We start from the raw sequence: 12,049 nt of genomic DNA on the forward strand, positions 1-12,049 counted from the left end.
GTATTAAAATCAGGAAAAGTACAAGGCGGAGTTGCTCATTGTCACCACTAATTATAAATCTTTACATTTAAGCTGAAATGAGGGAAATAAAGAACTGTCTCCAAGTTGTAAATGACAAAAACTCCATATGAAATGGTTCTCTGATAACATAGCAATAATTGCTGAAAGTAATCAGCCGCTTAATGATTTGGAGCAAATGCTAGCTGATGGATATAATATGCAGATAGACAAGAAGGAAACTGATGTTATGGTGAATGCGGTTGGTGTACATGTTAGTTGGAAGATATTAAACGTGAACAAAAGACTTGTGAATAAAATGACAAATTTTGCTGTCTAGTAAGAAAAACACTCGACAAAGCAAAGGTGCTGTGCATAAAAGTAAACAGCTGTTAACATAAAAAATGTAAGCCTTCTGACCAGAAAAAGATTCCCTAAAAACTATGTATGTAGCACATGAGTGAGAAATGTTAGCAATGGGGAAGAAACAAATGAAATAACTAGACGTAAAATTTATTCCATTCCATTTTGACATGGAGGTACGGCAACCGTATAATGTTATAAATATTAAAAAAGAGTCCTAGGTTGCACAATGTTCTTTATTGGTTTGAAAATAATGTGTTTTCGTGGGTAGGGCATCATGATTATATTACTAAAATTTCTAATTGAATAGATGGTGGGAGGAAATAATCACAGGGGAAGACCTAGATTAGAGTATAAGAGGTAAATTGGTGATCATGTAACATGCAGCTGTTGTGCTGAAATTAAGAGGATAGCTGCAAGTGAAGTGAATTGCGAGCTGCGTCAAACCATTCTCAGGGTTGATGACTGAAATAAAAACTTCATATATACGGTCTTTTGTATGCAACAATAAAATCTGTATTAAGATACATTGCTGTTCAGCAGATAGGTGTTGTGCAACAAACACAAATGTTGGAAAGGATGCTGATGCTGCAGTTTGAGAACAACATATATCAGTTTTTCGTATTGGTATGATGGGTAGATGACTAAGAATCAGTTTTGTGTATTTTTTGAATATTTTGTATATTTTTGAAACATTTGTCTTTTACTTTAAATTACTGTCATTAAATAGTTTCAAAAATCATTTAAAAAAATTTCAGGTATTAATTTGACTCACAAATTAATAATGGAAATATAATCTTTTGTGTGATAGCCCTGCTGAAACTAGTGTATCCAAAAGATGAATTTTTGAGGTGAACAATTTTGCCCTAACTTTCAGCCTGTTGACAGAAAAGGGAAATACTGTTTCATCACACAGTTCTCTCATAATTAAAAAAAATCTTTAAACACATCAGATATTGGGTGTGTTTGTAATTGGCACATTGTTAAATTAACTCTCTCAATATATTTTTTAATTCACTGCGGGACTGTGCTTATCTCTTGTCACTTTAAGATCTTAATTCACATTCCTCCTACTACAATATCACAATTAGTCAGTATGGTTTCAGCAGGTGTAAAAACAGGTCCAGTTTCTCTAAAACTACATTTGCAGTAGTCCTATATGAACTGTACAAAAATGCTGATACCTATATTAAAGTGGTAATAACTACAACAGTAGCTTCTGAATTGAACTCTTCAGTCAAAAAGTCTTCGTCTAACCCACTGACACAGCAACAACATCTACATCTACATCTGCATCCTGCAAACCAGCACGAAGTGCATGGCAGAGAGTATTTCCCACTGTGGCAGTTATTAGGGTTTCTTCCCGTTCCATTCCCGCATGGAGTGCACCGAGAACGATTTTTTGAATGCTGCTGTGTGTGCAGTAATAAGTTCTAATCTTATCCTTACAATCCCTCCATAAGTGATACATGGGAGATTGTAGTATATTTCTAGAACCGGTTCTTAAAATTTGATTAATAGGCTTTCTCGGGATAGTTTACATCTATCTTCAAGAGTGTTCCAATTTAGTTCCCTCCAATATCTCTGTGACAATCTCGCACAGATCAAACAAACCTGTTACTATTCATGCTGCCCTTCTCTGTATACATTTAATATCCCGTGTTAGTCATATTTGGTGTGAGTCTCACACACTTGAGCAATATTTTAGAACCAGTTATATGAGTGATTTGTAAGCAGTCTCCTGCATACACTGATTGCACTTCCCCAGTACTCTACCAATAAACCGAAGTCTACCACCTGCTTTACTCACAACTGAGCCTATGTGGTCATTCCATTTCATATCCCTACAAAGTGTTACAGGGAGTATTTGCATGAGGTGGCCGATTCTAACAGTGACTCATTGATATTATAATCATAGGATACTACTTTTTTTTTCATTTTGTGAAGTGCACAATTTTGCATTTCTGAACATTTAAAGCAAGTTGCCGATATTTGCATCACTTTGAAATCTTGTCAAAATATGACTGAATACTTATGCAGCTTCCTTCAGATTGTACTTCATTATAGATAACTGCATCATCTGCAAAAAGTCTGAGGTATAACATGAACAGCAAGAGTCCCAACTCGCTTCCCTGGGGCACTTCCGAAGTTGCTTCTACATCTGATGATGACTGTCCATCTAAAGGAACATGCTGCATCCTCCCTGCAGAATCCATTCTAGCTGGCACTGAGAAGGTCATTCTGTTCAAGATACCTCATTATGTTTGAGCTCGGAATATGTTTTAACATTCTACAACAAATCAATGTATAGGGTAGTGGACAATAGTTTTGTGGGTCACTTCTGCTACCCTTCTTGTAAGTAGGTGTGACCTGTGCTTTTTTCCAAGAACTGGGCATGGGTTTTTCTTCAAGGGACCTATTAAATTATTGTAGGGAGAGGGGATAACTCAGCCACAAATTCAGTATAGAATCTCACAGGCATTCCATTGAATCTCACAGGTATTCCATCGGGCCCTGGCGCTTTGTTCAGTTTTAATTATTTCAATTGTTTCTCAACACCACTGATGCTAATACTTATTTCATTCATCTTTTCAGTGGCAGGAGAATTAAATTGGGGCAGTGCTCCTTGGTTTCCATTTCAGCTTTTGCACTGCCACCCCCAGTTTCATTTCCTGTCTCATTCACTAGGGACTGGACACTAACTTTGGTGCACTAATAGCCTCGTCACTAAACACTAAGCATGGAAGAAAACTGTCATCCTACATCTTACCAAACACAAAATTACAGAACTCCACGCGTTGTTGTTTGTCACCTTCATGAAGAGCTTGCAGAAGCTGAATTTTGTATGGCTTCATGTGTAAACATCGATGCAACGCATGCCAGACGGGCATTGGGGGCTTGTTGAGCTGTTGAGCTGCAAGGCAAATGCATTTCTGTAGACTCCTAGTTCTCCTTGTGAAACTATGGCGGATGTGTTCGATGTCTGTGTCAGACATTCAGGGACGGCCCTTCAATTTTCCTTTACACAAACAACCTGTTTCTTGGAATTGTTAATGTCATCATCTAATGCTGTGTGCTGTAGGAGTATGTACACCACACTTAGTATAAAAGTCGCACTGAACGGTTATTACTGACCCGCACTTTCCAAAACATAGAACACAAAATGCTTTCTGTTGTCCTGACACCATTTTTACTAGAACTGAAGTGGGTACACACTACTGCTACCTAACTGGTACCAAGTAAAACTTGGGAGTTTGCTCTTTTCAACAGTATGTTCTTCATGCACATATCTCAAATAACATAATAGTTATGTTGTTGTTGTTGTTGTTGTTGTTGTTTTTTATATATAAACCCTGTATTTCCATCGAGAGTGGTGTTCCTAACTACCTGTTGTAGGTAAGTTTTCCGAGAAGGCATTTTCATGTTTCCCAATATGCCTTATCATGCCCACCACTAAAAAAATTGTAATTTTTGTTAAGTGTTACGTGATTAAAGTCTCCACAAATGATTATAGTATGATTGGGGAACTTACGCACAAATGAACTGAGGCTTTTTCTCAAGTTTTTGGTTACATTAGAAGATAAGTCTGGGGGCGATAGAAGGATCTAATTATCATTTTATGCTCAACCCTGATACTGGGTCTTGCCCAAACAATCTCATGTGCAGCTTCAATTTCTATCTCAGTGGATCTGAGTTTCTTGTCTACTGCGACAAATACAGTACCTTCCTTTCCCATTTGCCTATCCTTTCAATATACACTTAAATTTTCCTCTAAAATCTGACTGCTACCTATTTCAGGACTCAGGCAACTTTCTGTACCTAGTATTATGTGAACTTCATGGCTTTTGGGGAGAGCTTCAAACTCTGGCAGTTTGTCACGAAGGTTATGCAGTTAACCATTAGGATTTTGATATTTTCACATGTGGAGACGTGTCTTTTGATCTTACACTGATGCTTCTGGGTTTCCTACAGCTGTCATTATCTGGATTGGATGGAGAGTTGTCTGATCTAAAAAAACTTTGTGTGCACCCCACACACTGTCACTCACCTGAGTAGCAGCCTCTGCTGTGCAGTGCACAGCTGATCCATTTAGGGGGACCATACAGTTTGCAGCCCTATGGCACAAGTCTTGGATGTTGCAGCCTAGCTTGTCACTGAACCTTCCGCTTGCACATTTATTTGTGTTGATATACAGTGAGATTCAGGAGTGATGTATTCTTTGTGAGAACTGTGAACCGGAAGTGCTGATTTTATTCAAAACACTTGTACCGGTAACTTATGAAAATGTAGTTTTGTAAGCCTATGAAAATTCTCAAAAATAACTTATTTCTGACATAATTGTACAGTAAAATTGGAGAATTATTGTTTTGAACGAGAATAGGTCTACTGTTCTCAAAAATTTCAAAAAAGCACAATTAAGTTTAAACCTATCATTGGCGATAACAATACAAGTTTATTGCAGCACTTTTGAATGTTCGAAATTTCTTAATACAAATAGCTATTGATACAATCAATGAAAGGTTACGCAGAAGCAATGTGATCAGTAAAATATGCAAATCTAGAACTTCAAATCGACACATTGTACACATGCTCTCACACAAAAGAAAATTCTGAAATAGGCTTTTATATGTAAATAAATGCAACTGAGTGAATGTGTAATGTAAGTTGCCAAATTTAAACATACGCGCATTTACAGTAAGTGGCGCTCTTTCAGAATACATTAACTACAGACTTATGTACATGCTGTTAACGAGGAAATAACTGAATACAGAAACAGTTGGTTACAACATGTTACATGTTGATAGAATGGAAGATTACCCAAGAAAACTTAGAACATCAATCTGAAAGGGAGAAGATGTATTATGGGACAACCACGGAAATGATGGCATAAACTTTGTGGAGTTATAACATGAAGATCCCTAATCTCCATGTGTAAGATAACGATGGTGATAGATGCATAACTGTTCAGCACATTGTTTAGAAAAGTCAGTCTGAGACTTCCCTTGATAGCTCTCTTAGACAGAAGACTATATATCTCATGATACATTTCTTACAGATCATGATGGTGACGAGTTCCTGACAGAGGAGGAATTCTCGAGTCTTCCACAACAACAGCTAGGGCTAGCTGCTGCTGCAGCTGCTGATGATAGTGCAGGCAATGTAGTGGAAGAACAACGACGATCAGAATTTCGGCAGTTAGTGGATCGAGACAGAGATGGACGAGCTGATCGCCACGAACTGTTGGTTAGTCGTTTATAAAGTAATTGTTTCAATCATTTCAAATAAGCAAATGTAACTGTTATTCAGTTGTATTACAAAATAATGGAATCGTTTGTAAATCAAACACAGCGTCTCACTGAGGAGGGAACTTTGTTTCAGTTTTATGTAAATGATTTTATTGAAAGCTGTAACCTATATTTGGCGTACATTGTTGTAGTTGTTTTGAAGAAAAGTAACTGCGTGATATTATGTGATTTATTTTTGTTATACTTATTTTTTGCTTTATGAATCCATGATGTGAGTGTATCAGTAGGATGTTTTATTTATTGATTTATGTGCATTTCTTTTTGCATGTATTCATCAAATTATGATTTTTGCAAACCTCACATTATGTACACGGCTAAGAGCCTATTGATTATAAGTAAATATTTTAATTTTGTTTTAAATCCATCCCCAGTATGTGCTGTAATGGATATTGGCAAGTTTTTGTACTACACTGAGCTGTTATTTCTAATTTTGTTCTTTGTCTGTAATAATTGTGCTTATTTTAAGAGAGCTATTAGGCTAATTTGTGGTCTGAGGTATACACATGAGGAGTATAGTGACATATTTCTTTTGGCTAAGCGCACCACAACTGGCGTCAATACCCAAGACCAGGTATTATCTGAAGAGCTCTCTTGTGTAACATCAGTTTTGTTCAAGTACACCTCAGCAGCACAACCCCATAGTTCTATCCCATAATTATAAATGGAAAAATTATCCCATAGTACACTGTCATCAGGATTTTATTATAAACTATTTTGTGCAGCTGGCTAAGCAAGAACAATACTCTGCTTATTTCTCTGTGTTACTGAGTTAACATTATTTTCCCACTGTTTTATCTGTCATACAAGACTCTGCAAATATTTCCCATACATCTTGTGAGTATTTGTATGGGAAATTAGAAGGCCCTACAATGTTTAAATATGCAAGAAAAAGGAATAGCTCCAGCTTGATCCCATGCCAGGCCTTGCATTACTTTTTCAGTCATATACAATTATCATAATAATAATTACATATAAGACTTACATGAGGGTATTTTTGATCCGTTGTTGCAACTACAAAATGCGTTATTTTTTCACCAGATGCATTTTGCTTTATTGAGGTAAAGCGTCATCAGTGGTCTATAATTAAGTTTATTTACATTTTGATTCACTTTTTAGATAAAAAAAAAACAGATTGTTAAGAATAGTTTGGTTTCTACTTACGGTGATTTTTCGGCTGCTTTCTTGTTTCATCAGGAAATGCCATCTGCTAGCACATCATTGTTTTTCTGTGTTAGACACTGATAATTTTCGTCTACTTTTTAGATGCTCTGCAGCACTATGCATTTCTTAGAACACACATTTATGCACACCACTGTATTCTGTTTGTTTTCGTACTTCAAGTATGTGTTGAAGTTTGTGTTTTGTAGTGTTGCCAACATAACATTTCCACTACTTAGTCTTTGGCCTACAAATATTCTTTTTTAAATTAGATTTTTGTATGTGTGTAATTCTATAGGAGGAACCGTGAGTGGACATAAGTATATAGCAGTGTGATGGAGTGTGGGTTAGAGGAGAAGGTGAGGAGCGAGTGGTGAAATGTAACTATGAGTAGGGTGTGTGTGTGAGGGGGGAGGGGGGGGAGTGGGAGGAGGTGATGGATTTTATCAATTATTCTGTATAGAGTCTGGTTTCCAATTTTTATCTGGTCATTGAGCAACTGTTTATTTCGTGTTAATGCTTTTTGTATGAGGAAATTTTCATGGAAAGGAAGGAGGTGTCTGTCATCTGCTTATAGAATAAAGTAGTATTTTGGGACTTGCACCATGGAAGGAAGTTTATAAAGATCATGGAGAAAAGGTGTTAACATGGAATGTTGTAGGACCCACTAGTAATAGTAAGTCAAGAAGAGGAGACAAGTTCCACATCTGAATTGTTCAATGTTAGAATCTGATACATTCAGTGCTACATCTAGATAAGATTCAAGCCAAATTTCTCCTTTTGTGCTTAAGCTATAATAATCTTATTGTAGCTCTAGTATTCCATATGGCAAAACGGGTATAGTACAGTTTTAGATAACATAGTGAATGGTATGAAGAGTGAGAACACACTGTGGGCAATTGCCTGCATGTGGCAGGTGGCACCGGGAGGTACCTGTGTAGCCGTTTCGTGTGGTTGCTCAGCCCAAGTGTCTCTTTCTTGTGGCCTCACTTCACTATAGTGAAGTCGTGTCGCATGTGCCCGCCATGTGACGACGGCCAATGCCAAAGATTTTGGCTGGTGCCCAATGTCTTAAGTGGTAGCCCAGTGGGTTACCTCATCCCTTCTTCCATTGGGAAGTGGTGAGCTGAGTCTCAGTGAGGTATCCCCCGCCTGGCCGAGCACCCGGGCAGCGCTCCATACCTGGTAATGTGTTCAGAAATGTGGGACATCCCCTCTGGCACCATTAGTTCCTGATCAGCTTGGACAGGAACATACGGCCAGAAGGTCCTCATTCAGTGTTTCAGATGGAGTCGTTCCAACTCCAGTGCTGACAGCAGAGACCATACTATGTCCACAACGGATCCCAGTGTGGAAGGGGGCAGCAGCAGTGAGGATGGTGTCTTCCGGGTGGGTACTGCTGTCTGATCTCCTTCCGTCATCTGGTACATCTCGGGTAGCTTAAAAACAGAGGGCAGTGAGGGCAGGGCCAGGTTTTATGAACAGGGCTGTGAACCAGAGGGCAGGAACAGCTTGGGAGCAGGAGGACAGATAATAGAAGATTTGGTGGAAGAGAAACAAAAGGTGGTATTGTCATGATTGTGGGAGGGCCTGGAGGTGTCAGGTCACCTGCTGCAGGTGGAACTGATTCTGATGATGTGTCACCATCCATTTCCTCTGGCCAGAGTGTACATATGGCGTCATCACTGCTGCTGGACAACCACTAGAATCCACTTGTACTGGCATCTGAAACTCCACGCCCATTTGCGGGTGCACAGCTGGAAGCGAGGGGACAGTGCTGCAGATTGTCCCCAGAATATGAGGCGAAGGAAGGTGTAGGGCTGGTGGAAATGGAGGATTTATGTTGGATTGTTGCCCTATTGACATGGACCTGTTGGAATTCAAAAAACATCACTAACTCAACTGTGGGAGCATCGGCCACATATTTCCTCATTTGAGTTTTGAAAGTTTACATGAGTCTTTTGAGCTAACCATTTGATTGACAATGGAAAGGTAGAGACAACAGGTAGTCAATGCTGTTTTCGTGGCAGAACTCACCAGAAACCTGGTGGTCTATTGTTTGACACCAGCATGAGAGGAAGTCGTTCAATAACGAAAATTCTGCAGAGAGCTGTCACCATAGCCTTTGCACTCATGGGCAGACTGTTAACCAATACAGTAAGTTGGAAAATGCTCAAGAGGTAATGTCCAGGAAGGGACCCATGAAATTGACATAACCTGCCCCCAAGGGTGTGAGGACATCTGCCAGGATGAGAACATTTAGTGGGGAGTTGCTTGCCGTGGTTTGCACTGATGACAGTTGTGAACAAGATGTTTGACCTGCCGATTTATGCCAGGCCAGCACACATGGTGCTGGACAAGCAGTTTAGTTTGCAATAAATCCCAGCGATCTTGTTGTAAGAGCCATAAGATTGTTGAGCACAGTGGTTCCGGAGGGAGTACCCAGGGAGACCGTTGATATGTGATGAGTAAGATAACCCTGTCCACCAGAATCAGCTGGTAGCAGAGGTGGAAGTAATGCCGCAATGGGCTGGGTCCCAGCTGGGAATGCGGTCCAGCCAGCTTTGTTGCATGTACTTCTGTACCTTTTGTAAGATGATGTCTTTGGCCATGGCTGCAGCCACACAGGCCTCTGTGTGGGAAAAGTGTCCAGTGCCTGTTGAGCCTCTTCATCCAACTGGAAGGACAAGACCTTGTCTTGGTTGAACTATGGCTCAGGGCCCATCAGGAGATGGGACAAAGAGTCCACACTGGCATGCTGAGCAGTATTGTGGAAGTGAATTTTGTAATTGTACCTGCTGAGAAAGAGTGCCCAGCACTGGAGTCTGTGGGTAGTCCTCTCCAGTAGCTTTTCTGCAGAGCAGAAGAGGGAGACCAGTGATTTATGTTCCGTAATGAGGTGGAATTTTGTTCTGTATAGGAATACAAGGAATTTCTTCAGCAGGAAGATGATTGTGAGGGCCTCTGTGTGGCATTGAGTTTCCTTGATGCAAATGTGTTTGAATGTTCATAGCTGTCAGTGTCTCTATGTGCCAGGATGACCCCTAGGCCCTATTCAGAGGCGTCCGCTGCCTCCACTAGCTGTTTGCCATTGAAATGTGGCAAGACATGGTGCTGATAAGAGTGCCTGCTTCAAGGCCTTGAACATCTGTTCATATGCCTCCGACCATGCAAATGACCTGCCCTTATGTAATCTTACCCAAGAAGGACTGGAGCTCCTTTAAATTCCTGAGGCAAGGAAATGTGATGATGACTTTGACCAGCTTCTGCGCGGGCTTAATACCATTGCAAAGATGGTATGTCCTAGGTATTTCACCGACAGTTGTGAAAAAAAGAGATTTTTTTGAGACTGCATTTGAGGAGGCCTGCAGATTGGAAGGTGTGGAACAGCCGCTCCAAATTGTAACCTGGGAGTCAAGGAAGGCAGGATTCAGCTACGATTGCGGACGGGGCCGTAATTGGTTACTGTTGGTTCCCTTTTGCAATTACACACATTTATTTTAAAACGGTAATTCCAGACTCAGCAATAAATAAAGATATTACACATTATTAATGAAGGAATAAACAACTGTATAATTAATAGTGCTTTCAGTACATTACAATTTACCAAATGAGCATTTATTTATTTATTTATTTATATTTATTTATTTATTATCATCCCAATGATTACATTTGTGATATAGGATTTGTCAGGGTACATTTTCACAACTATATAATATCTTTACAAAATTTTTGTCTGTGCTGAATTCATATGAATCTATCTTATGTTTAATACAATATACAACTAATAAGTGTTTTTATAACATAATTTCTGATGTGCTTGACAGACATATTCACTGATGTAATTTCATTTGTCACATTAACTTAAACATATATTCTTATACAGTTGCGCAGAGATATTCACTTATGCTGTAATAAAATTTGTCAAGCATGTGGTTCTTTATGTTCTAATACAGCTGAGCATAGAAATTCACTTACACTGTAGTAACATTTGTCAAGCATGTGATTCTTTATAACAGTTTTAAGTTTGTCCTCATTTTCCAGCTCTTTGATATGTTTTGGTAGTGCATTAAAAAGTTTGATGCCTTGATTACATACATGTTTCTGGCTTCGGGTCCTTGTTACAGATTGTATGTGGAGATCTTTACATTGCTGTGTATCATAATTATGGTAGTCTGTATTGGCTTTCATTTTGTTCTGATTTCTTTTGAGCACCAACAGACATTTCAGAATGTATAATGATGGAATTGTTAAAATTTTCAATGCTTTAAAAAGTGGCCTACAATGTGTTTGAGGTGGGCTCTGGGTCATTATCCGAATAGCGCATTTTTGTAATTTGAAAATCTCATTTAGATGACAATTTGTTTTTCCCTAGAATACTGTCCCATAGGTTGCAATGGACTGAAAATAGCCAAAATATACTAATCTGGTACAGTCATTACTACAAAATCTTGAAATTATTCTAAGTACAAAACATGCTGAATTTAGTTTTAGTGCTAAGCTCACCACATAGTCCTTCCAGTTAATCTTCTCATGAATGTGCATACCCAGGAATTTTGCACACTGTACTCTTTCAAGTTGTTTGCCCTCCATGGTGGGATTTAGGTCATCATGTTCACTTATTTTTCCATATTGCACATAATTAGTTTTTTTGCATTCAGTGTTAGCTTGTTAGCACTAAACCATTTTTGTATATCTTGTAGGACACGGTCCACAGTACTGTAGTACTGTGCAATGACTGCTTCATATCACTAACTATTAAACTAGTGTCATCAGCAAATAACATGATTCTAGCTTTTCTATCTGACACCTGAATATCATTAATGTAAATGAGTAACAGCAAGGAGCCTAATACACTTACTTGGGGTACTCGTATTGTCACCTCCCTTGGATCTGATCTTAGTTTAATTTTTTGATTAATATGTGGTGCTGTAATTTCAACCACCTGTATCCTCTTTTCCAGATAAGACTCAAATCACTTTTTTATCGGTCCTCTGATACCTATAGCTTCAAGCTTTTCTAAAAGTATGCTGTGGTCAACAGTGTCAAAGGCTTTTGACAAATCTAGATTTATCCCAACTACACTTTTTCCCCTCTTCCAATTTACTGATTATTTCTTTTGTATATCCCAGTACAGCTGTTTCGGTACTTCTCCCAGCTTGAAATCCATGCTGATTACTATTTATCAGATTGTGGATATTAAGATAATGTGTGACTCTATATTT

At 38.8% G+C, this 12,049-nt stretch overlaps 1 protein-coding gene across 3 annotated transcripts in view; it reads left to right on the top strand.

Moving 5' to 3' along the window:
* Window positions 1–12,049, top strand: part of LOC126198428 (45 kDa calcium-binding protein) — a 154,191-nt gene that overhangs the window by 102,180 nt on the left and 39,962 nt on the right. For all 3 annotated transcript variants that reach the window (XR_007540073.1, XM_049934736.1, XM_049934735.1), the window contains exon 6: window positions 5,417–5,604. Coding sequence is in view for 2 of the 3 variants with exons in the window: in XM_049934736.1 (XP_049790693.1) it covers window positions 5,417–5,604 (188 nt within the window). In the remaining variant the exon portion in view is untranslated. The remainder of the gene's footprint in view (window positions 1–5,416; window positions 5,605–12,049) is intronic.

This window comes from Schistocerca nitens, chromosome 8, assembly GCF_023898315.1.
Source record: "Schistocerca nitens isolate TAMUIC-IGC-003100 chromosome 8, iqSchNite1.1, whole genome shotgun sequence".
In the NCBI taxonomy this organism is placed as follows: domain Eukaryota; kingdom Metazoa; phylum Arthropoda; class Insecta; order Orthoptera; family Acrididae; genus Schistocerca; species Schistocerca nitens.